This window comes from Peromyscus californicus, unplaced genomic scaffold (genome assembly GCF_007827085.1).
Source record: "Peromyscus californicus insignis strain IS unplaced genomic scaffold, ASM782708v3 Scaffold_4__1_contigs__length_199733344, whole genome shotgun sequence".
Taxonomy (NCBI): Eukaryota; Metazoa; Chordata; class Mammalia; order Rodentia; family Cricetidae; genus Peromyscus; species Peromyscus californicus.
Genome location: NW_026294562.1, coordinates 74,619,207 through 74,644,147, shown reverse-complemented (window position 1 = coordinate 74,644,147; position 24,941 = coordinate 74,619,207). Strand labels below are relative to the sequence as shown.

Genomic DNA, 24,941 nt, shown 5'->3' with positions numbered 1-24,941 from the left:
ATTACTACTGAAAAAGTGTACTTTCAGCCTCATTAAATCATGTTTGTGACAGAGCAGAGGGCCTACAGGGGTGCTGTCATGGCTGGAAGACATGTACATGCATGAAATGTAATGATGAAACCCATGCTATAAAAACATTTTAAAAAAAGGGGTGGGGGGGGGGCTAGAAAGATGGCCCAGAGGGTTAAGAGCACTGGCTCCTCTTCCAGAGATCCTGAGTTCAATTCTCAGAAATCACGTGGTGGCTCACAGCCATCTATAAGGAGTTCTGGTGCCCTCTACTGGCCTGCAGGCATACATGCAGGCAGAACACTGCATACGTAATCAATCAATCAATCAATCAAAGACATTTTTACACTGGGTGGTGGTGGCCCACATCTTTAATCCTAGCATTTGGGAGGCAGAGGCAGGCGGATGGATCTCTGAGTTTGAGGACAGCCTGGTCTACAGAGTTCCAGGACAGCCAGGCCTACACAGAGAAACCCTGTCTCGGAAAACAAAAACAAAAACAACCCATTTTTACAAGCTGTCATAAGTTTATACCTTATTTTTATTTAGATTATGAAAAGAAATATGCACATAATTGACATATATGTGTGTTTGAAGTAAAGGAAGAGAATGTTATGTGAAAAAACAAAACTTTAAACATCCTCATTTGTGTCAGGTCCTGAACCTACTCTCTTTGGCAAACCGAAGTTCTCATGCATGCGACTGCACTACAGGCGTAAAGAATCGAGTGGTTACTTCCACACACTGAGAGCTGTGATACGCAGTCCAGAAGAAGACGGCAAAGGTAAAGAAGAGGAAAGGGGAAATTATTCAGAGATAAATTTAGTAACAGCTTTGTGTCTGTTCCAAGTCCATTGCTTGGGACACTGGGTAGAAGCCCTGACCTCTTGGGATTCAGATCTCTGTTCTATTTGAGTGGATGGAGTGTTTGGTCCCGAAGGGAGTCAGTCATATGGGTTCTGTGGCTTTTCTCACTTACTCTTAGGGGCAGCAGACATGGCCCGTCCTTGCTCATGGGTGCTGTCTCCATACCTCACACAGTGATCAGACCCCTGTGGGCTCCAACTTTAATTGCTGTTCATTTAGCGCTCTTGTTCTTGACTTAAATCATCATTTAGAACATTGTGAATTAGTAGGATGGAGGGTAGTGAACAAGAAAGTTTTCTGTGAGTGGTAGGCAATAAAAACTAGTATTTAAATCTGTGGCCATAAGTTGAATTCAAGCTGGGATTATACTCTAGTGTTCGGTGATTAGTAAGGGCTGTGTTTGGATTTCAGATACTCTCCAGTGCATTGCAGAGATGCTGCAGATCACCAAGCAAGCGTTGGGGCTGGATGTTCCCATAGTTGAGAAGAAGCTTGAGAGGTCAGTGTCAAGAGAAGATATCATTTAGAGCCAGACACAGCAGTGGACACCTGAAATCCCACCGTCTGCAAGGTGCAAGAGTTCAAGGCCAGACTGGGTAGAGAGCGCCTGTCTTAAAACAGGAAAGCCCTGAAGTAGAAAACCAGCCGAGTAACAGCAAAGGACCTCACACTGTCTTAAGTGCACCAATATATCCCTGCTCCTAAGTAATACAATTTAAAACACCTATGCCACCAGACCCAGTTTATACTGTGCTGGAGACTGACTACATGGTTTCATGCATGCTAGGGAAGTCTACCAACAGCTCAAAGGCCCTTGGTTTGGGTGAGACAGGGTCTAGCTTCATTCTTGATCTTGCCTCAGCCCTAGAGTGCAGGGATTGGAGTGCACACCATGGCCAGCTGTGGTAATAAGGTTAGCCCTCTGTTGACTGGAGATTCTGTCACTCACCCTGGAACCCTGAGGAAGATACTCCACAGTCTTTCTATGTCTCTGTTGAGGTGTAGTACTTAGTATGAAGTAAAACTTTAACTCCACCTGCTTCAATGTAGCTGCTACATAGTTTTAGTTACATTCTTATCTTTCTATTATGTGGTGTGTTTTATTTGGATTATCAGTTAGCAGTGCCCTGCTTCCAGGAAATCTGAGCTACTTACAAAGCATTTCTACTGATATTAGTTGGTGTGGGTACTTTGGATTCTATAAGGAATTAACTTTTTTTTCTTTTCTAACTTATAGGAAAAGCAGTAAGCCTCACGAAGACATCATTGGTATCAGATCTCAAAACCAAGGATCTCTGGCCCAGGGGAAAAGTTTTTTAATGAGCAAATTTTCATCTCTAAATCAAAAAGTAAAACAGACCAAATCCAATGTGAACATTGGCAACCTACGCAAATTAGGAAACTTTACCAAGCCTGAAATGAAAGTTAACTTTCTAAAACCAAACTTAAAAGTCAATCTTTGGAAATCAGACAGTAGTCTTGAGACCATGGAAAACTCGGGAGTGATGGATAATAAGGTCCAAGGGGAGTCTGACGGGGACGTGTCTTCAGATAATGATTCGTACCACTCTGATGAATTCCTTACAAATTCCAAGTCTGAGGAAGACAGGCAGCGAGCCAATTCTTTAGAGAGTGTAGGGCCAATAGATTATATTCTCCCAAGCTGTGGTATTATTGCTTCAGCACCTCGACTAGGCAGTCGATCCCAGTCTGCCAGCAGCACTGATATTAGCATTCATGCTCCCTCAGAGGCTGCTGTTGGTCACAGAAATGGGCTTGGAAAAGGCCAGGAGTCTCCCTTGAAGAAAAGTCCTTCTGCTGACAGCATACGCATACCGACTGGCTTTGCCAAGCCAGTGGATGTTTACTGCCACAGATTCGTAAAGGACGCACAGAACAAAATGACTGAGCTCTCAGAAACCAAGTCTGTGTCTCAGAATAGTGAGGAAGGAAACCAAAAGACTAACAATGTTTCTAATGAAGAAAATCAGTCAGAATCAATGGGACAGATGCCTTCTCGACCATCCCAGTTAAATGTCTGTTCTTTGACAGGCCCACAGTTTTTATCAGTTGAACCAGTCCATTCAGTGGCATCTCAGAAGAGCCCCAGCTCTGGGTCCAGCCTGCTGGAACTGGAGGCAGGGCTTGGTGTGACTCCTTCTTCAGAGAGCAGCGGCAGAGTGGTCTCTCCCTTTGCAAAGATCCGTAGCTCCATGGTCCAAGTTGCTAGCATTACCCAAGCTGGGCTAACTCATGGGATAAACTTGGCAGTGGCCAAAGTTCAAAAGAGTCCAGCAGAACCTGAAGTGGTTAATGAAATTCAGCAAAATGAACTTAAAAATATGTTTACACAATGCCAGACACGAATAATTCAGATTTAGATTTTAGTCACAATCTTACAGTCTTTATTTAAAAATTCAAAATGAAGTTTTCACCTGTGAGACTTTTTTTTTTTTTTTGTCTTTTTGAAACAATTTCTCTGTGTAGCCCTGGCTGTCCTGGAACTTGCTTTGTAGACCAGGCTGGCCTTGAACTCAGAGATCCACCTGCCTCCCGAGTGCTGGGATTAAAGGTGTCCCCCACCACTGCCTGGCCCTATCAGGCTATTTTAATCTGTACTGAGTTTAGGGATTACAAATTCTAATTATGTTCATTGGTGATTGTTTTACAAGGAGTCCGAACCTGAGCAAATTTTCAGATGTATAGCCTACAAGTGATCATCCTAGACTGTAGGCTGGAGTAGCAAATACACAGCAGAGTGCTTTGTTGATCTCACTCGGGAAGGTTCAGGAAAGAACCAAGCTAATGTTTGGAGGGAGGAGGGAGATAGTCTGTGAAGCAGAGGCAGTGTGGATACACCCGTTGAAGAATTAGCATTTTTCTGCTAGTCTATCAGGTTCATTCCTGTACACTGCCTCTGTAAGGGAAATTATACATTTAGAGTTTAGTGACTTTTAGAAGTGTGCGGAAGTATCTAAATTTTAAAAAAGAAGTACTCTTACCAGCTTAAGCATTCTCTGTGAAGTTGAGAATCAACAATGTCTTTCATTTGATTCCAATTTCTCCCGTATTTTTTCTCTCCCAAATTCCTGAACAAACACAGGCTTGCCTGTCAAAGTACACCTGCTTCAGGAAGAGATCATGTATACTGATTGACTCTAGGAATCTCTAGAAGAAATGTCAAGTTTTAACTCTTAAGGGGGACATTTAGCATCTCTGGTAGGTTCAGGAAGTATGGAAAACATAGCTAAAGTACAGGTTAGTACTGGTTTTATGCAGTAATGGACCACCAAGAACACTGGCCTCCTCTACATCCTCTGCATCCCAGAGTAAGAAAGCTGTATGGCACATTCCACCAAGTATCAATGTCTCTGGGGCCCTTAGAGCCTTCCTCCGTGGAAGTGACTCTCAGTTGAACATTATGTCTGTTGTAACTCTGATAAGCATTCCGCTTTTGTTATTTATTAGAAGTGTCAAGTCTTGTGACTATTAAAGTACTACTGTAATTCAAAGCATCAATGTGTATGAGAATTTCTTGTATAACATCTAATAGTCGTTTGGTTTTCAATCAAAGAATTCGTAATGGCAAGTTTGCTACAACCAAACACTTGTTTTCAACTTTTTCAATTAATGTGTTCGTATTTAAAAAGTAAGAACTGTATTTTAAATCCCAAACATTAAAAACTGGATGCCGCAGTCTGTTCTTTTCCCATCTTTTTCTTCAGGCTCTTCAGAGTAGTTAAGTGCTCACCAGCTGAGTCAGGTGGGCAAATAACAGACGTGTGGGTTTCCACAGACGTGGCCCACAGAGATCTGACAACAGCAGTGAACGGGGTGGTTATTTCCCAAGAGGCATAGAGCTACGAACATGAACACCCACTGTGCAGGCAAGGGAGAGATGGTGCCTCAAAAGGCTGAAGGTTCCAGTCTCTTCTAGTTTGACTTGGGTAGATGACTTCCTGTGCTTCTAATTCATGAAAAAATGCCCACGGTACTGGTGATTTGGAAGTTTTATTTACTAGACAAGGTTACTCAAGGGAACTTTTCTGTAAGATCAAGCAAAATTATGACTTCTCTTTGGCAAATTAGTTTACATTGGTACCGTTGGACACGATAAACTAAAACTTTGTTCTAGGACAAAGAAAATGCATTTTCAAAAATCTATGTGAACATTTTATTTTCAAAGGTTGAAGGAAGATCTTATCTACCAGTTATAAAAATGAAAACCAGTTAGAATTCTAATATGAACATTATTTACATTAGCTTATAAAAATAGATTTGAGGTTAGGAAAAAAATGCTGAACAACTAGTAGTTTGTACTTCCTTTCATTAGGCTAACTCCTTGATTTATCAAGGCTGACCCTGTTTCCTTGGTTAACAATGTCGATGTAAGCCTCTTTAATAGGAAAAAGATAAGGGACCACTGAATTCATCTGTTTCAAATGAATCCATCTTCATGTACATCACAAATAGCTTAAAAGCAATGTTCTAACCTTTCTGAAGATTATTGTTGCCACAATTACCATTATACGGCCGGGCGGTGGTGGCGCACGCCTTTAATCCCAGCACTCGGGAGGCAGAGCCAGGCGGATCTCTGTGAGTTCAAGGCCAGCCTGGGCTACCAAGTGAGTTCCAGGAAAGGTACAAAGCTACACAGAGAAACCCTGTCTCGAAAAATCAAAAAAACAACAACAACAACAAAAAAAAACCAATTACCGCCGGGCGGTGGTGGCGCACGCCTTTAATCCCAGCACTCGGGAGGCAGAGCCAGGCGGATCTCTGTGAGTTCGAGGCCAGCCTGGGCTACCAAGTGAGTCCCAGGAGAGGCGCAAAGCTACACAGAGAAACCCTGTCTCGAAAAAACCAAAAAAAAAAAAAAAAAAAAAAAAAAAAACCAATTACCATTATACTATATTAATTTGCAAATTATAAGTAATAACTTTTGCTTATTTGAAAATACACATCTCAAAATGAATAGATCTGAGGAAAACCTACCTATTAACTTTGGGCCTTTACTGCACTAGCAAATGATGTTACCCATCTAACACACTTGGAAACTATCTGATAAACTCACATTAAAAGTTCAAAATGCAGTACAATCATCAAATCAGCTAAATAATGAGGAAAATGACCAAAAGTCCCCACCCCCCACAGGCTGGGGATGTGGTTTAGTGGTATAGTACTTCTCTAGCATGTACGAGGGGCCAGGGTTCAATACACAGCACCATAGAAAGATTCTAACCCCCCTCAAAGTTTACAATTTAAATCGACCTTTTCATGTTTGGACAAGGTTCCGTGGGGAAGCATTCCCTTCAGAGTCCATTAAAATGATAGTTCCCAAATGCAGGGTATGAGAAAAGCTAAGGACAATGGAGTGACCTTCACAAAGCTGCATTTATTCCATCAAAAGAGTCTCTTGTCAGAGTGTCCTTGTATGAAAACAAAACGGTGATCACAGTGATTTTTTTTTTTTTTCCAAATGACTTGGCAAAATCAATTGGCAACTCTACACCAGAAATTTTTGGAGGTATACTAGTCTATGAAATCCAAAAGTTGGGAACTCCTGCCGTGGAAAAGCCTAATTCTGCAGTTGTTAATAGCTGGTAAGTGAGAAAGAGTTCCTGTGGCCAGATATGTGGAAAATGACACTAGAGAGTTCCCAGGAGTCAATGGCAAGTCCATCCCCTAGACACACACAGACCAGACCGAAATGAGTGCACAGCTCTTCCAGTAACTCCTCAGGTGAAGCTGGCACTTCAAGAGTCTGGCCCAAGATGCATTCATGGCTAAGGAAATGGTGTATGATCAGCAACATTATCATTACCAAACCTTTAATATCAAATACATCTTTGTACATCATAACTAATTATAAAACAAACTCCAAAACTCCATAAAACCAGTAAGGTAAAAGCCCTTACAGAGAATCATATAAACTTTGGACATCATCAGGCTTGATTTCAGGAAGTCATTGTTTGTGGATACAAATTATTTATAAAACAATATGGTATAAACGAATCTGAATTGTACAACCCAGAGGCTACAGATGGCCCATCCATCCTCTTCTAAAGTTCATTCCCGTTCACACACTTGTGCTGCTGGAGCCTGTGCTTCCTGGAAGACTCCAGCTGCTTTGCTCTTAGCCACCGTTCTCTGGACAGTGTCGTCTGACCGGCACTCAGGGACAGAAACCTGGTTTGAAATTTAAAAATTACCCAGTTAGTCAGGATTAGCTTCAAGTCTGAAGAACTAGGAAAGCTCTGAAAGCCCATCAGGAGACAAGATCATATGGTTGCTACACATGAGCAAAGCTGAGTGTGACCTTGCAAAGAAATCCCCCAAGAGACAGAATTAGAGGGTGGCTCGCTCTCAAAAGCTTAGAAAACAAGCCTGTTCTGCTGAGATCACCGGTAAATGTGAACCCCTCAATAAGCACTTTTTTAAATTGGGTGTTCTTTTTATAAATTCTTTTTATTATTATTTTTAATATCCCGATGGCAGTTTCCTCCCAGCCTCTCCCCGTCACTTTCCCTCCGCACCCCCACCACCACTTCTTTTCCAGTCAGGAAAGGGCAGGCCTCCCATGGATATCAACCAAACATGGCATGTCAAGCTGCAGTGAGACAAAAGCCTCAGCGGCACTGTTAGGAGTCCCACAAGAAGACCAAGCTACACATCTGTAACATGTATGCAGCGGGCCTAGGTCAGTTCCCTAGCTGTCAGTTCGGTCTCTGTGAGCTCCTAGGAGCCCAGGTTAGTTGGTTCTGTGGGATTTTCTTACGGTGTCCTTGAGCCCTCTGGCTCCTAAAGTCTTTCCTCCCCATCTTCTACAGCATTCCCAGAGCTCCACCTAGTGGCTTTTCTTTTTATTTGACTTTTTCATGTCTGCATGTGTTTGTGGGAAGCCCAAGGCTGACATCAGGACTTCTCCTCCAGCACTCCGTGCCTTATTCCTTGAGGAAGGGTCTCTTAATTGAACCCAGGGCTGGGTGGTATAACTAGGCAAGTCAGTTTGCTCTGGTAGTCCTCATGGCCACGCATACCCAGATTTTAGGTGGGATCTGAACTTTGGTCCTTAGGCAAAAGCTTTAGCCATCTGCTCAATCCTAGAAGGTGTCTTTGAAGGAAAAGTTCCTTTGTTTTTAAAATTCTGCCTCAGATACTGTTGAATAAATCAGAACTGCACACAGCCAACAGAAAAGGGGATTATGAGGCTGGGTGGTATCGACACACACCTTTAATCCCAGAGGCAGGCAGATCTCTGTGACCCAGCCTGGTCTACAAAGTGAGTTCCAGGACAGCCAGAGCTGTTACACGAAGAAACCCTGTGTCAACAACCACAAGGGAAAAGAAAAGGGGATTATGGATGAGTACTACTTACCGAGCCACCACGAGCAACTGGTGGAGATCATCAGCTGTGATACTCTGAGGATCATTTTTACGCATTTCCACAAAATCATCTTCAACCGCCTTTATCAAAAGAGTAATATATTTGTAAAAGTATTCCTTCAAAAAGTGCATTTCAAACTATTTCCTTATTTTTGTAATGAAAAAGAAACCTAGTCCTTGACTGAAGTAAAAATAGATGGACAAATGGAGCGAGATAGGTAAAAAAAGGAACAAAAACAAAATTTAACCCCATTACAAAATGCAGCATAGAACACTTTCTACATGCAGCTCAGCCCCGTTTGAGAACGCAAACAAGCACAGAAGCCAGCATCTTCTGGAGTGTGATGCCATCAGACTCCAGAGAAGACGGCACAACCAGAGTTGCCATAGTGCACACCTGTGATCCAGTATTCAGATAGCTGAGGGACAAGGACCGCAAGTTACAGGCCTGCCTGGGACCTTACAGCAGAAGACAATGGCTGGAGTCGGCTCCAGCCAACTCTGGAAACTTCCAGTAACGTAAGGATCATTTATGCAAGAAACCAAGTGGCTCCTGTAAGAATGCTGAGTTCTGTAACAATTCAAATTGTTTTGTTTTCACACTCCACACCCCCACCTCAGGTGTTGTCCTTGAAAACCAACAGCCTGGCAGCCACTGGAACAGCAGAATAGGCAGGGCTGACGTTCCTTTAATGTACCATTCACAAAGAACTGCTACTCAGATCTGCAAGGCTGTCTTTACCCAATCAAACTTGAAGCCCATTATAAATGTTCTACTATTGTTACCATTAATAGCTTGCTGTGCTTGCTATATAAATTAAGCTCTGGAAAGGGTTATATACATGCACAATTATGTGCCGCTCCATAGCGCATGCAAAATCTGGTACTGGCCAGTTCCAAGCACCTACTGGGGCTCTCGAGCATGCATCACTCTTGGATAAGGAGGGACCACTGTTATAAAGAACTAGAGGAGGATATGTATACAATGCCTCACCAAGTAGAGACTATCAATAAGAAGAAAACAATGTTTAAAAAGAAGCAAATAGGAAATCCTATACATAAAAAATAAGGTAACTAACAGCAATAACAAATTGCTAGGTATAGAAGATTTGAGTAGGCACAAAAATCAACCAACCAACTCCAAGACAGGTAAACAAAGAAAATAAGGGAAAGTGATCAGAGCTCCAAAGACCTGAGGTTCACACTAAGGTTCACACTGACCAAGTGACATGAGAGCGAGGGGGAGACAGGAAGCAGCAGGGGAGCTGAAAGAAACCACGGCCCTAATCCGGAAGAGGGTTAAGACGTCGTCGTCGTCAACATCAAGGGCACATCGAGCTCAGCACACTGCAGTCGGACAACCAATAGCAATCCAGACTTGGAGGTGTGCTCCTTAAGGAGACCGACTGCTCACAGTGGGAAAGGCAGAGCACCTGGGAACGGGACAGACGGTGGCATGGGGTGAGAGCTTTAAACCCAGCGCTTAGGAGGCAGGGGCAGGCAGAGCCCTTTTTTTGTTTTTTAAATGGGAGCTCAGTAGCAGGTGCTTAACTCCGAGAAGGCCCTGGGTTTGAAACTCAGCATCATAAATCAACTAATAAACAGAAGGGGGGGGGGGCACAGTCCCTGATAAAAGCTTGAAGAAGCTGTCACAGAAGACACACCCTCAAGTGACACTAAAGGGTCCTTCCGGGGGGACAGAAAGCCTTGGTAGAGGCGACATACAGGGATATGCCGGCCAGTGTAAAACTAAGCATGGCTGTGTCTGCCCATAAGCCCACGTCCCTAAGTCTAAAGCCAGCTTGGGCTACATGGTAAAACCACAGATGACTCAGAAATGCAACAAAATCGCATTTTCTTGCTTAACCTTTCCCCTCTGGTTTGAAAGACAATTGCACAATGTGATAATTATGTGTTATGGGTATACAACATACAAGGATATAATCTGTGAAATAACATGAAAGAGGCAATGAAGAACTGATTGGAAAGGAGCACATTTTCATGCATTAATGTAGTTAAATCATCTGCTAATCCTAAACAGACCAAAGCAACTGCTCATTCCAAGGCTCAAAAACTAATTTGATGAGGTAGGAGCAAGAGACAGAATGCCTGCTGCACTGATATACAAAGGAACTGGTTTTGATCCCCAGTGCTGAAATAATTAAACCAACCAAAAAAAAAAAAACAAAAAAAAACAAAAGCAATTCAAATGCAGAAAGGCAGGAGGAGGTAGCTGAGTAAAAGGACAGAGAATGAATCCCTTTTCAACAGAAGATAACCATAACAAAGACTAGAGACAGCAAACACCAACTTTACCTTACAGGTAACTGCAGTAAAGTCACATTGCGTGAACCCCAAAACTCAGCACAGGATTTCGGGCTGCGACTAAGGCATACCTTGGTGACGTCATCTGATATGCTGTAGTCCAGAAACCTCAAGAGGGTCAGGTAGATGCGGAACTTGTTGAGCACAGCCGGCAGCACGGCCGCCAGAAGACCGTTCATGTACTCCTCCATGTTGGGTGGGATCAGCTGGGGCTGTAAGTGAATCTGGCAGTCTGCCTGGAAGAGGAAGATGAACTGATTTCCAAGTTCCTACATTCCATAGCCTACATTCTAGAGGATGCAGCTCTCAACTTGTCAGGGAATTAGAAAACACCATGTTTAAGGAGGGGGATATTTTTAAAATCTTAATGTACTCAATGTCTGACTAGATCATAAAAGACATGAAACCAGTGCAACGTGACAAGATCTTCTTCTTGAAGTCAGGCTAGCCTTGAACTCAGCAGAGGGACATCTGAGATGGGGAGGGCTCAACCAGTAGGGAGGCTTGCTGCCAAGCCTGATGTGAGGACCTGAGCTTGATCCCCAAGACCCACATGGTGGGTGGAGAGAACCGACTCCTCTCAAGTTGTCCTCCAACCTTGACAAAACAGCCACTGCACACGTACGCATGCATCACATGACCAGCAGGGGGAAAGGGACAAAGGAAGTAAGAACAGCAGTCTGGATTATTAAGGGGAATTAGCTTCTCTTTATTTCTAGATATGAGAGGTTCTCCTACCAGTAGCTTTGGTTATCTTGTGATTTCCTGGTTCGTAATAGTTATAAATTTTTACATTGAGGTAAAAAGAAATAACAGATTCCCTTGTTAATAATTAGCAGCTACAATCTCCTTTTTTGTAATCTGCTGATAGATTCAGAGCCCTATATAAGACAGGTAAGTGCTTTCCCACTGAGCTGCACTGAGGTGGGAGGGAGGTCTTGCTATGCTGCCCAGGAAGGATGTGACTTGACCTTTCAACCTCAGTCTCCTCCGTGTACAGATCACAGGCATGGACTGATACTCCAGGCTACCCACAATTCATAAACAAATGCAACTGACTGAAATGGCACGCAGTGCTGGGCTAAGGGGATGGCTCAGGCTGTAGAAGCAGACAGACATGGAGTGCACACCTTTGTGGGGCTGAGGAGATGGTGCGGCGATTGAGAGCGCTGACTGCTCCACAGAGGACAGAGTTTGCACCCTGGCACACACCCTGCGGGGCTTACAAATGCACTTCACTTGGGCTCCAAGCCAAACTTCCAACCCCCAGTTCTGGTTTCCGTGGGTATGAATGAGCACAGGCACACACCCACACTGATAAAACAGCACCACTTGGCGCTGAAGAGCTGGCGCCGTGGTGAGGAGCACGTGCCGTGTGCTTGCAGAAGATGGAGGCCTGGTTTCTAGCACCCACATGGTGATTCTCAGCCAACCCTAAATCCAGTTCCAGGGGATCAAATGCCCTCTTCTGTCCTCCATGGGTACCAGGGCACAAAATGGTGAGCATACAGACATACATGCACATAAAACATTCACACACATAAAATAAAATATTAAAAAAAATAAAATGTGTGACACACACATAAAACGTGTGTTTTGGGTTTTTTGTTTGTTTGTTTGTTTAAGACAAGGTCTCTCTCTCTATGTAGTCCTGGCTGTCCTGGAGCTCACTATGTAGAACAGCTGATCTCCAACTCACAGAGATCTGCCTGCCTCTGCCTCCCGAGTACTGAGAGAAGCATACCACACACCTGGCCCAAAAAATAAATCTTTTAAGACAAAAAAAAAAGAAAGAAAAAGAAAAGCACACAGCATTAAATCCCTAGAATCTATATAGAAATGATGGGTGTGGTGGTTTACCCTTGCAATCCCAGTGACTGGAGGCAGAGACAGGTGAATCTGGGGCCTGCTGGACAGTCAGACTAGCCTACTTGGCTAGGTGCAGGCCAGTAAGAGACCCTGTCTCAAAATGCAAGGGGTATGGTTCCCGAGAAACAACACTGGCCTCGACACACACAGACAATGTAAGAAATCAAAGGGGACAAAGTGACAAGAATCTTGGCACTGTAACCTCCCTCCACTCAACCATGAGCCATCATACCGGGAGTAGTGACCTCCCCTCAGATGTGATGAGAACGTTGATGTTGCACGGGAACTCCATCTGGTGGTAACTGAAGTCATAATCCACCTTCTGCCAGGTGATCAGGTTGCTCAGGGCAGTCACATTATGAACACCTGGAAGAGCAAGACTGTCACTGGCAGTGACATGATTTCAATCACCTACGCAAATCAGCTCGGCTGACACGGACCCTAAGACATGGGGTTTTCTGCTGCTTAAATAAAGGGACGGTGGCTGACAATTTAACAAGTGCTATGTCAGTAAGCCAGATGTTAACTAGATTTACTAAGCACCACAGGATAGCATTAGGTCAACTTGAACTTTCTGGAGCCAAAACTCACCAAATCTAATGCCAGACACAGAGTGGGACTCTGGCAAGTTCATTACTTCCTAGGTTATGGCTGTGATAAGATGGTTGTTGAGTTTTCCCAATTTATATATATTTGGGGACAGGATTTAATGAAGCCCAGGCTAGCCTTGAACTCCTAGTTCTCCTGCTGCTCAAGTGACAGGAATGCAGGTGGGTGCCACCGCCCTGGATACCCTGGCCTTACAGATTCCCAGGCCTCCCTTTTCACCTACTTTTAATGCCTCACCCTCACCCCAGCAGCGTCACCTGCATTCTGTCACGTGGACACGATCTAGCATGCTTTCTTGTCATTTTTTAACGTGTTCCATCATTGAGCTTCGTTTAAACCATATGATTTTTTCTCCAGAAATGATAAAAACTGTTTATGGGATGTATAATTTTTTTATTTATTTATTTTTTTTTTTGGTTTTTCGAGACAGGGTTTCTCTGTGTAGTTTTGCGCCTTTCCTGGAACTCACACTGTAGCCCAGGCTGGCCTGGAACTCACAGAGATCCGCCCGGCTCTGCCTCCTGAGTGCTGGGATTAAAGGCGTGCTCCACCACCACCCGGCTGTATAAAATATTACATTAAATCCTTTCTATCCTTTTTTGAGCTGAAAGGCAACTAACAGAATGTCACAATAAAACAGTTGGTGTACACAGTTTGTAGTACATGCCTTAGTTAAGTGCATATTTTAGAAGTATCTGTTAAATGTAAGTTTGCCTTAGAAGCCACTGCTAGATCTGGCTAAACAGTGAAGCCACAAGAGGACAGGAAGTGTCTGCATGCGTACCTGGGGTATCCAACTGCCCTTGTTCTAGAAGAGTTTCATCAATGACCAGCGACGTGTTGTTGGGCAGCTGGAGGAGACCACTGACCAATCGATTGGCTGTATAGTCTTTGTGGGGAATGAATTTCAACTGGTTCATGTTTTCTATCGTCATCTGCAGACGAAAAGACTGAAACAGAAATTGTAATGAGCAACGATCCAAGTTTCTCTATGAAAAAAATACACAAAGACACATATTTGGAGTCAAAACATTTGTGTTTCACATGGTATGATCTCATTTCTAAGGAAAACAAAATGGTCTCTGCAGCTCTTAAAAACTGGCCACAGTACAATCCATGCTTCTTATAGCTGCTTGGTCTCCGTTTTCAGCTGGACCTGGTGCATGCTGGAGAGATAAGGCCAGCCACAAACACAAAGAAAAGACATTTTTTTCGAGTCTTGATGAATAATTTTTACTCTGAAACAAGTGCTAGACAGCCAAGATTCAAACATCAGATACTCAGAAGCTGAACTTCATTAAGGCACAGGAGCTAGTAAAACACAAGAATTGTTGACCCTATTCACTGAGGCCAGAGAAAAGGCTCTGTGAATTGAAACGCCACTCCTTTAGCCTAGACCACTGCATGACACTGCAGCCCTCACTACCAACACTCCAGCCGGAGCATGGACCCTCCACATCCCTGCCCCCAGCCTCCACCACACTCAACACTCTCCTAGATCCTTCTACTCATGTATGTTCCAGCCTTCAGAAAAGCACAGGGTGGGAAAGTCTGTGGAAGAAGGAAGATTACAGCTGAAATTTAAGAGAATTTTAAATACTTTGGCTTAATTATTCTTAGAAAGGAGGGCAGGAATTCTTTACAGATATAGATGAAATCCCAGAAGAGGCAAGGCTTGTCCAAAAAGGTAGCTGGCTGCTGAGTTACTGTCCATAACTCCAGTTCCAGGGGACCGAACACCCTCTTTTGACCACCATGGGCACCAGGCATGTGCGTGCTGCACAGACATACATGCAAGGTAAACACTCATATACATCAAAGTTTTAACTCTTTAAACAAACAAAACAAAGGAGTGGCCATGTGCTGGGGATAAGGCCGACTCTGCCACAGAACCACAAGCAGGACAGTAACTAGCAGTAAAAGATGAATGCTCCTTAGAGAGAAGCGCATTGACAAAGGGCCTGGTGCCAGGATGCTAGAGTGATGACAGAGGGGACGGGTCAGTGAAGAGCTAAACAAGGAAAAGTGACCAGAACAAGATGCAAACACCTGCCACACTGGCTCCTCTAAGACCCTTGCTCCACCCTCTCCCATGTCAAAAAGTAGCCTGTGTCCTCAGTGTGCCAAGAACCTCTGGCCTCACAACTGAGCTCTGGACGGCCTTTGGCACCACCTTGTGTCTGAGGGCTGGTACTACACCAGCGTCTTTGCTGGCGGCATCCCTTATAAGCCATGCTGTTCATTACTGCCCGCTGTCCTCCATGTAGGAAGACATGACCCCAGGCAGCCACCAGGTCTGCTCCAGAAACATCCATGGTGTCTCAGACCCTTCTGGGTAGATGGGCATATAGGCACCGCCAGTGTCTAGTATCCCATTTCAAGAGCTTCATTGTTCCGCCGTGAATCTTTAAAGCACAGACCAACAGTTACTTTCTTGGTCTTGTACCACAAAAACATAAAACTCAGAGAACCTATTTCAGGAATTGTGGGCTTAGAAAGCTGCTAAGACCCTATTACAGAGTTTATGAATGAAAGTCACACACTTACCCTCATTCTTTCAAAACGGAAGACAGAATGATTTTTACCATAGAGACTGTGCAAACTCCAACAGGCTTTCAGATACTACCCCAGCTATCACCTAAGAAACACACCAGATCAAAACACACCACCACAGGTGCAAATGTGGAAACGGACTAGAAAAATCTAGGGTTCTCCTATTAATTTAGAAATCCAAGAGCTTGGCAAAATGCAATACAATGTCAGTTCTATCACTGTTTTGATAAATATATCAAATCATTCAACAGGTCTTCAGTTTTAATCACTAATGTCAGAAATTCGTGAAAGCATAGCAAGATGAATAAGTGGTCCTAGGTCCTCAGGACTCTGCTGCTTCTGCAAGGCCTGAAGTACAGACTGAACAGGCTGCTCAGTGAAGAATCTGGCTTCACTTTTTTCTTTTTCAAGACAGGGTTTCTCTGTGTAGTTTTGGTGCCTGTCCTGGAACTCACTCTGTAGACCAAGCTGGCCTTGAACTCACAGAGATCCGCCTGGCTCTGCCTCCCGAGGCTGGGATTAAAGGTGTGCATCACCACCGCCCGGCCTGGCTTCACTTTTTAAGTCCCAAAGAAGTGGCCAGCATTTTTAGTTACACAACTCATCAGAGCAATTCCCCTATCCCCGAGATCCCGACACACAAATGGTGCGTTCCAGATGCTTCCAAACAGTAACTAAACCTAGGGCATGAAGATGGTCTCCTTTATTACTTCAGTTGAGAAAACTGAGCTCATATAATTTAGGCTTATTTAGATTTCAAGTTTAATATGCACACAAAGGACCAAACTGAAGGACCAAACTGGCAGCGGCAGGAAGCATGATCTTAAGGGAGTCACTGGCATTGCATTAATTTTTAGATTTACAAATCTGTGCTGGGCCAATCAGTGTGAACACTGAGAGTACATTTTAAATTATGTCAATTGGCAGGTATCGTCCTTTGTAAATGAGATCCACCAGGAACACAAAGTACTTGACATAAAATAATTGGATTTGTTGTTCATAGTACTTCATAATATTATCTTACTGCTGGAACAAGGTGTTGAATGATCCGATATAGGTGTTCTGTGAAGGTACTATTTTGTGGGCAGCCACTCAGGTTAACTGTAAATTTTCCTAGTGGAAGAACATCTCTTCTTGTATATCTAGAAAAGGGGAAAAGAAAAAGAAAAAACAAAAACAAAGGTAAGATATTGAAATATCATCATTAGACATTTTGCAGAAGCAGGAAGAAATGGCTCAGCGGTTAAGAGCACTGGCTGCTCTTCCAGAAGACCAGGGTTCAATTCCCAGACCCCACATGACAGCTCCCAACCATCTGTAACTCCAGTTCCAGGGAGAATAAGATGCCCTCTTCTGGCCGCCACCGGCACTGCATGCACAGATATGCAGGCAACAGTCACACACATAAAATAAAAGTACATTTAATTTTTTTTTTTGCAGAACATAGGCTATTTTATCTATCAGAACAGCAGCAGTTAAAAATAAAAGTCAATACTTAAACTACTGCGCACTCTTCACCCCTCTCCAAACATTTCGAGGTGGGCTCTATTAAGAACTCTGAAGTACAAGTAGAGTAACCCTTATCCAAAATGCTGAGACTTGAAATGCTTCAGAATGTTTGCAGACTTCCCTGGCTAAGCATGCATACTATAAGCTCGTAGTTACTGCTTCACAGTTTGACTGAAGCAGGATGCCTGTGGCTCTGTTTACTCAGACTTACCAGTATTTCAGGCTTTTCCATTAGGGATGGAATAGTCTAACACAGGCAGAGCTCTGATGTGAACCCTGCTTTCAAGCATTACATATTGTCTTAGATGCCACCAGAAGAAAGGGAAGATTTACAATGGAAAGATGTTTACTACAACAGCATTTACTATATGTATGTGCGCACACACACACAAAGTGCGAAGATCTAACGTTTTGGGAAATGGTTACAGTATGGCACAAATTTATAATGAAATAGAATACAGTCATTAGAAAGCTTGTGAAGAAGGCAGGGTGTGGTGGCATGTCCTCAATCCCAGCACTCAGGAAACAGAGGCAAAAGGATCTCTATATGAGTTCCAGGCCAGGTCCATAGTGATACCCTACTTCAAAAAAGTATTATGGTGGGAAAATGGAGCTAACTAAATACTGAATGTGAAAAGCAAGATAAGGATCTGTGCTTCAACCACAACTGACAAATCCACATTAGTAAACACAACACACGGACCTAAACCAAAGAACAGGCACAGGTGGTAAAGGGAAGAGGCTGTCTGTCAAGTGAGAGCAGGCAACATCCTTTCTGTTAGCAGGACACATTATTTTGTAAGCAAAACAAAAAACCTGTCGGGTGGTGGTGGTGCACACCTGTACTACACTCAGGAGGCAGAGACAGGCAGATCTCTGAGTTTGAGGCCAGTCTGGTCTATAGAGCAAGTTCCAGGACAGCCAGGGCTACACAGAGAAACCCTGTCTCAAAAAGCCAAAAACTAAAAAGGAAAGGGGTGGGGGGGATTAAAGTCAATACAAATTAAATACAATGTAAATTAAAGTTAATTTACAAATTAAATACACACAAAGACAGGCATCACCATTTTACAAGCAGAGCCAGGAGAAGTAGAATACAAACAGTCCGCGGCTGCCACTCCATGGTAAAGCACATGCCTAGTGTGTACAAGAAAAGATGGGATAGCTCACTTCACTCATCAAGCAGGCCCTGTCTGGTCTTGCCTCTAATGTTTACTAAGAGGACATAATCAAAATGTTCTGTGTGAAAGGTGAAAAAGGAAACTGTATTTGGTGCAATATCTGTATTTGGAACAAAAAATTCCCCTTGAAGATGAACTGATAAACAAGTGAACCCCCAGCTGTTCCCATCCACTCTTTACCCACACCTCAGCTGTAGTAGAATATGATTTTAAGGTGTGTTACTTTGTTTTAACTCTGTGAAGCTGTGTTACTGTGCCTGTGTAAAACACCTGATGGTCTAATAAAGAGTTGAATAGCCAATAGCAAGGCAGGAGAAAGGATAGGTTGGGCTGGCAGGCAGAGAGACTATATAGGAGAAATCTGGGAGAAAAAAAAAAAAAGAGACAGAGGAGTGAAAAGATCTAGAAGGAACCAGAGAAGGGGAGGACATCAGGGGCCAGCCACCCCGCTACACAACCAGCAAGTCATGGAGTAAGAGTAAGATTTACAGAAGTAAGAGAATGGGAAAAGCCCAGAGGCAAAAACTAGGCAGGATAACTTAAGAGAAGGAAAGCTGGCTAGAAACTAAGCCAAGCTAAGGCCAGGCATTCATAATTAAGAATAAGCCTCCATGTGTGATTTATCTGGGAGCTGGGTAGCACCCCCCGCTCCCCCCAAAGAGCAGAAACAATACTCCTCAGTCCCCACAAAGAGCACAGCACTTACACTGTTGAGATGAGATGCAGGATAAGGTACTCAGCGGCCAAACTATCTCCCAAGAGCGCGTGAGTGAGGAATCCAAGCAGCTCTGCTCTGACCGGAGACAACTCGGACATGAAACTGGACACAACTGCGGAAGGAAGCAGGCGGGCGGCAGGTGAGTGTGCACACAGCTCTGCACCAGCTCTCAGTGCAAGAACAGCAAGGGACGCTACAGGTCTAGAGACGATGAGCAAGAACTTAGACTAATGGCCAACAGATGATGCCAATGTTAGGGTGGGCAAGATGGCTCCCGGAATAAAGGCACTTGCCACCAAGTCTGTTGACCTGATGAGCTAAGTTTGATTCCCAAGGACACACACAGCACAAGGAGAGAACTGACTCCTTTAAGATCCCCTCTTCCCTCCACATGCATGCCTTGGCACATGCATGTTCTATCCCCCCCATAAATAAACGTAATCTAAAAAAATTAAAAAGTGATGTCAATATTGGAACAAAGACATAAACCCTTTGTTCTTGTTTAGGTCTCATTTCAATGACAAGAATCAATGGAAGAGGAAATGGGGCAAAGCCACAGACGTTACTAGAAAACTCACTCTGCTGAGCAGGGGCTATGGCCCACATGGAGGTGAACTGCCGGTCATGGGCTCCAACACTTACACTTACAGGTTCTGCTCTCTTCCTTGTTAAGGCAAGTGGGTAACAAAGGATTGATGTGCTGCAACTTCTGGGCTAAAATCACATGAATTCTTGGCACTAACGAAGCTGGAGGACTATGTACCCTCTGCTCTTCTGCCATGTCTGTGCACTCCATGGGGTCCAGGAGTGCAGAGGCATCCCTGTGGAGAGAGGGATATGCTGGTTTAGAGATGCCCAATAGCAAAGGTGTAAAAACAACATGCACTCTGAAGACAGACTCAGACTCCTACTCAAGGATTCTCCATCGCCCAATTGCAGAACGTGGTCCCTCAATCTAAAGTGCTGGGTCGTGATACTGCACAGCGGGTTTATTCTACTGCCCAGGACCAATGTGTTTAGTAACTCAGTGAGCTAACAGCGCCATGCACATGACAGAGGATGCCATTTCACATCAGTGCTCCTTGACTCCTCAGCACATCACAACACTGGAATCGTTTTCACAACTGTTTATTACTGAGTGTGGAAAATCATTCACCTCTATCTTGCTAATGGTCTTTGCTAAATTTTATTCTTGCGTAATGCTCCATCTCTCTTGAAAGTATGGACAAATGATTAAAACAGTGTGAACATTCAGGTTTGCTAAACAATTTGAATATGATAGACTCACAAAGAAATAACTGAGCAAATGACTAAATGTGTCAAGTCTTCATCTATACTATGCACAACGGCCAACACCACACACACAAACTCCATCAGATCTCACAAGTTCACAAATCCACCCAAGTCTGCTCCAGTCTGTGCTCCTCCCCCTGAATCCAGAAGCCTCAATAATCAAGTAATTTAGAAGGAAAGTTGTTGGATGTGGTGGCACGTGCCTTTAATTAAAGAATACTTTAATTCTCAATACTCAGGACGCAAATGCAGGCAGATCAATGTGAGTTGAGTTCAAGGCCAGCCTGGTCTACAGAGACCTAGACAGCCTGGTCTACAGAGACCTAGACAGCCTGGTCTACAGAGACCTAGACAGCCTGGTCTATAGAGACCTAGACAGCCAGGATACACAGAAAGACCTTGTGGGGGGCGGGGGGATTATTTGCCAACATTTTTGTATTGTTTTCTTTTTCCTTTCTTTTTTTTTTTGGAGACTAGTCCTGGCTATAGTGGAACTTACTATGTAGAACCAGGTTAGCCTTGAACTCAGAGGTCCACCTGCCTGTGCCTTCTGAGTGCTGACATTAAAGGCTTGCGCCACCATGCCTGGCTTTTTCCAATATTTTTAAGTGTGTATAGAAAGCCAATGACCACCCAGCATCCAACAAGTCCCACAGGTGTGATGGGGCCAGTCCTTCCTTCTCTTTGGCAAAAGGAAAGACTGAACAAGGTCTAGATGTCCACATTTTGCTATACAATTAAAAAAATAAAAAATAAAAAACACACAAATATAGCATCCCTTATTGAAGAAAAAAAAGGGTGGGAATGAAATATATGTAGCTACACTCTTTCCCAAAGGGTAAATACAGGAGGTACAGTCAGAGACTAAGATTCTGGTTCCCAGTGGAGCGGGACCAAAAGAGAAGGGATGGAGACACACAAAGGTACTCCTGGGCACTTTTGGGATAACACAGTCCTTCTAGTTCTGTAGTAATGGAGAAAGCTGGGAAATGAAATGGAGCCACAAATGAATCTACCTGAAACAAACACCAGAATCAAAATGGCCACTGTGGAGTATTGTATTTTAAAAATGGCAGGAAGGAATCACACCATACAACAGGGCCCACGCAGGAGGTTTACTGAGAGGATGGGAGAGAAGGGGGCAGAGACTGGTCCCTGGGGATGAGGAAGAGAAAGAGAAAGGTGTACAAGGCCCGCCTTTTATAAGGAAACTAGCGGATGCGCACAGGGGGTGCTCTTAGTGGCTGCAGCTGAGGTCTATCCTGTCAGGACCCTCAGGGCAGGCCAGTACAGACGCCTGAGTGCTAACAGAGAGGAGCACTCTGAATACAAAGCCCCACTCTAAAACAAAGGGGTGCTGGCTGCTGGTGCTGGCCTACGCCTGTAATCTGCCTGTAATCCTAGCATTCTGCAGCGGTGGAGGACTTAACCCGAGTCTGAGGCCAGCCTGGTCCACACAGTGACACGCTGTCTTAAAAGACAAGACATGAAAACAAAGACATTGGACACAGACACTGAACGCTCAATCCTGAGGCTCTGCCTAGAGAGGCCCTGCTCACCAATTCTGTAAATAACTTCTGTGTGCACTGTAGACCTGAGCAGGACACACTGAGGACAGTGAGCATCCACTTACAGAAGAAGAGAGGGCAGTGACAGGGCCTGTGCTGAGGAGTGTGAACGCAGGGCTTTTTCCACGTTAGGTAGCCCACGCTGGTCTAGAATTCAATTCTTTCTATCTCAGCCTTCCAAGTGCCGGGATTATACATGTGTATCACCATGCACAGCAAATTCATGGCTTTTCATGGAAAATACAGAAATACATTTTAAAATTTTAGTATGCGTGTGGGGGAGGATCCCTATCTGTTACCCTCTACAAAACTCAACTCCAAATGAATCACGTAGGGTATGCACTTGAACTTAAAGGCTCAGGACGACTTTCTAAACAGGACCCCAGAGGACAGGCATTAAAACTAACAATTGACAAATGCGATCACGTGGAAGTCCTTAGAGATGGCACAATCTTGAAGAAGCAGAAGTAGAGGTCCCTAGAGAATTGGAGTTAAGGAACTGGGTTTTTCTTCTCCCTATCTTTCATACCCTAGCCACTAGATGAGTATTTTCTTCTCAGCCACACTTCCCACTATGATACAATACCTCCATACGGAGCAAAAGGGCCCAGTGCATGTGATGGGAACTCCACAATCGTGAGCCACACACTGACTCTCTTTGTAAGTGGATGATCTCAGGTATAAGGACAGAAAGCTAACTAACAGTCTCCTAGCTCCATTCATCACTTAGGATCCAAAAATGAACCAACCCAGTATCAATTAGTACTTATTCTTGACTTAAATAAAATTCCTCACTAGAAGAAAATGCTTTCCTGGAAAAACTAGACAGTAATAAGCTGGTACATACAAAGTGCAAGTTGCTTAATGTGACAGAAAATAAATACTGAAAATGGTGAGGTCATCTTAAGGACCTAGAGTTGTGGAATATTATTTTAATTGGGCAGAGATATGCTGCATATGTTTAACTATGTAAAGCCGTGTTAGAAAAAGTTGAACAGCCAATAACTAGGCAGAGGAGGGATAGGTGGGGCTGGCGGGCAGAGAGAATAAGTAGGAGAAGGATTCTGGGCTTGAGGGAAAAGGAATCAAGGAGAACAAGAGAGACGGGGAGAGAGCCAGGATCAGCTAACCAGGGAGAGAGGAGACAGCCAGGATCAGCTAACCAGGGAGAGGGGAGACAGCCAGGATCAGCTAACCAGGGAGAGAGGAGACAGCCAGGATCAGCTAAGCAGGGAGAGAGGAGACACCCAGGATCAGCTAACTGCCAGTCAGACATGGAGTAGACCATACAGAATGCGAGAAAAGTAAAAAGCCCAGAGGCAAAACATAGATGAAGAGAAACAGGTTAAATTAAGTTTAAGAGTTAGTGGGACAAGCATGAGCTAAAGGACGAGCATTCATAACTAATAATTCACCTCTGTGTCATGATTTGGGAGCTGGTTGGTGACCAAAAGAAAGTATGCTGTGGGCTGGAGAGACTAGCTGCTCTTGCAGAGGTCCTGAGTTCAATTCCCAGCAACCACATGGTGGCTCACAACCATCCGTAATGACATCTGGTGCCCTCTTCTGGCATGCAGGCATGCATGCATGCAGAACATTGTATACATAATAAATAAATAAATATTAAAAAAAAGAAAAAAAAGAAAGTATGCTGCATACAGTTTGATCACTGTGGCTCCTACTAGCTGAATCTGGGAAAATCTGAGTCTCAAATGACAGACTAATATTGAATAAAATGAAATTCCAGTGGTCCATACTGACATAAAGAAATTTCTTGACTACTGTAGGAGGGATACAGTACAAAATGACTACTGTGGCAGAGACAAAGTTAATGAAGAGCCTCTGAGAGACACAAGTCAACAGGTGCCAGACATTTGTATCTTCACATAAACAAAAGTATCTTTCAAATTATTAATGATGCTGGTTGTGGTGGCGCTGGTAGGATTTGCTGAAAGAGGCGGAGGCAGGAGGATCACGAGTTGGATCACGAGTTCGAGGCCAGCCTGGGCTACACATTTTGCCAGGCGGTGGTGGCACACACCTTTAATCCCAGCACTTAGGAGTAGGAAACAAGAAGTGAAATGGCTAGGCAGAGAGAAAGTGAAGAGAGAAAGTGCTAAGGCGGGTGGAGACAGGAGCGTGGCCCCTTTCAGGCTGAGGATTTGGTAGAGGTAAGAAGACTCTCTAGTGGCTGGCTCCTTTATAGATCTTTCAACATTTACCCTGATATCTGGCTCTGGGCTTTTATTCGCGCTACCAAAGTGAAAGGCACTAACAGGACAGGAGACACCATCTTAACTGAGCAATGGATATTAATGACACTCTCAAGCATCAGTGGCACAGCACTGGGAAGACTGATGTAGCCTGGCTAATTCCCATATCAAGAGGTTGCAGGGATGGAGTGACAGTGGTACATAAAGAGCAGTAATGACAAGCACATGGGGCATGGGTGGTGGCAACTGGTAAATCTGAAGACAGGAAAGGAAGTTCTTTGTAACCATCCTCTACCACTGTTCTGAAATTATATCCAACGAAAAAGTAACAAAGAAAAACCTAGCAGACAGACTCACCTTTCTTCATTATTCAGTATGCTCAGGACAGGGTCCACAGACAGCACACCATATAACTCAAGAACATCGTTGACTTTGAAGCAATCCCAATCTTCATAGACCTGAGGACAACACAAAATCAGGTTAACACTGAATGACATAACCAAGAGCAGCCAAGTACTCGCCAGCCAGACAGAGAAATCAGCAAGCATGTGAACAACCATGCTCCCACAGAGGCTGGCCATCAGTCAAAGCCAACCCAGAGCCAGGGATGTCCACAGAGCCTACCTGGCTGGTCCAATACTTGCTCTATGGCACACACTGACCTTAGACTCAAAGCAATCCTCAGGTCTCTACCTCCCAAGTGTGGGAACTGATGGTATATGACACTACAATCAGTTTAATTTAGTTTTTGCATCGGGGCCATGTTACTGTAGCTCAGGCTAGCCTTGAATTCTTGATCTTCCTATCTCAGCTTCTAGAATGGTGGGATTACAGGCATGTG

At 44.0% G+C, this 24,941-nt stretch overlaps 2 protein-coding genes across 6 annotated transcripts in view; one reads left to right on the top strand and one right to left on the bottom strand.

The window, feature by feature from the left end:
• Positions 1–4,391, top strand: part of Inpp5f (inositol polyphosphate-5-phosphatase F) — a 97,263-nt gene extending 92,872 nt beyond the window's left edge. For 3 of the 4 annotated variants that reach the window (XM_052712745.1, XM_052712746.1, XM_052712749.1), the window contains 3 exons: positions 665–793; positions 1,288–1,375; positions 2,114–4,391. In XM_052712745.1, the coding sequence (XP_052568705.1) occupies positions 665–793; positions 1,288–1,375; positions 2,114–3,257 (1,361 nt within the window). In that variant the 3' untranslated portion in view covers positions 3,258–4,391. Of the gene's footprint in view, positions 1–664; positions 794–1,287; positions 1,376–2,113 lie in introns of those variants that run through there. The other variant, XM_052712747.1, reaches the window with a different exon arrangement.
• Positions 4,392–4,871: 480 nt separating this feature from the next.
• Positions 4,872–24,941, bottom strand: part of Mcmbp (minichromosome maintenance complex binding protein) — a 53,767-nt gene continuing 33,697 nt past the window's right edge. The window contains exons 8-16 of one of the 2 annotated variants that reach the window (XM_052712750.1): positions 24,458–24,558; positions 19,669–19,847; positions 19,015–19,138; positions 16,643–16,760; positions 13,850–14,015; positions 12,689–12,822; positions 10,659–10,823; positions 8,255–8,343; positions 4,872–7,065 (exon numbers count right to left, since the gene is read on the bottom strand). In XM_052712750.1, the coding sequence (XP_052568710.1) occupies positions 6,939–7,065; positions 8,255–8,343; positions 10,659–10,823; positions 12,689–12,822; positions 13,850–14,015; positions 16,643–16,760; positions 19,015–19,138; positions 19,669–19,847; positions 24,458–24,558 (1,203 nt within the window). In that variant the 3' untranslated portion in view covers positions 4,872–6,938. The remainder of the gene's footprint in view (positions 7,066–8,254; positions 8,344–10,658; positions 10,824–12,688; positions 12,823–13,849; positions 14,016–16,642; positions 16,761–19,014; positions 19,139–19,668; positions 19,848–24,457; positions 24,559–24,941) is intronic. The other variant, XM_052712751.1, reaches the window with a different exon arrangement.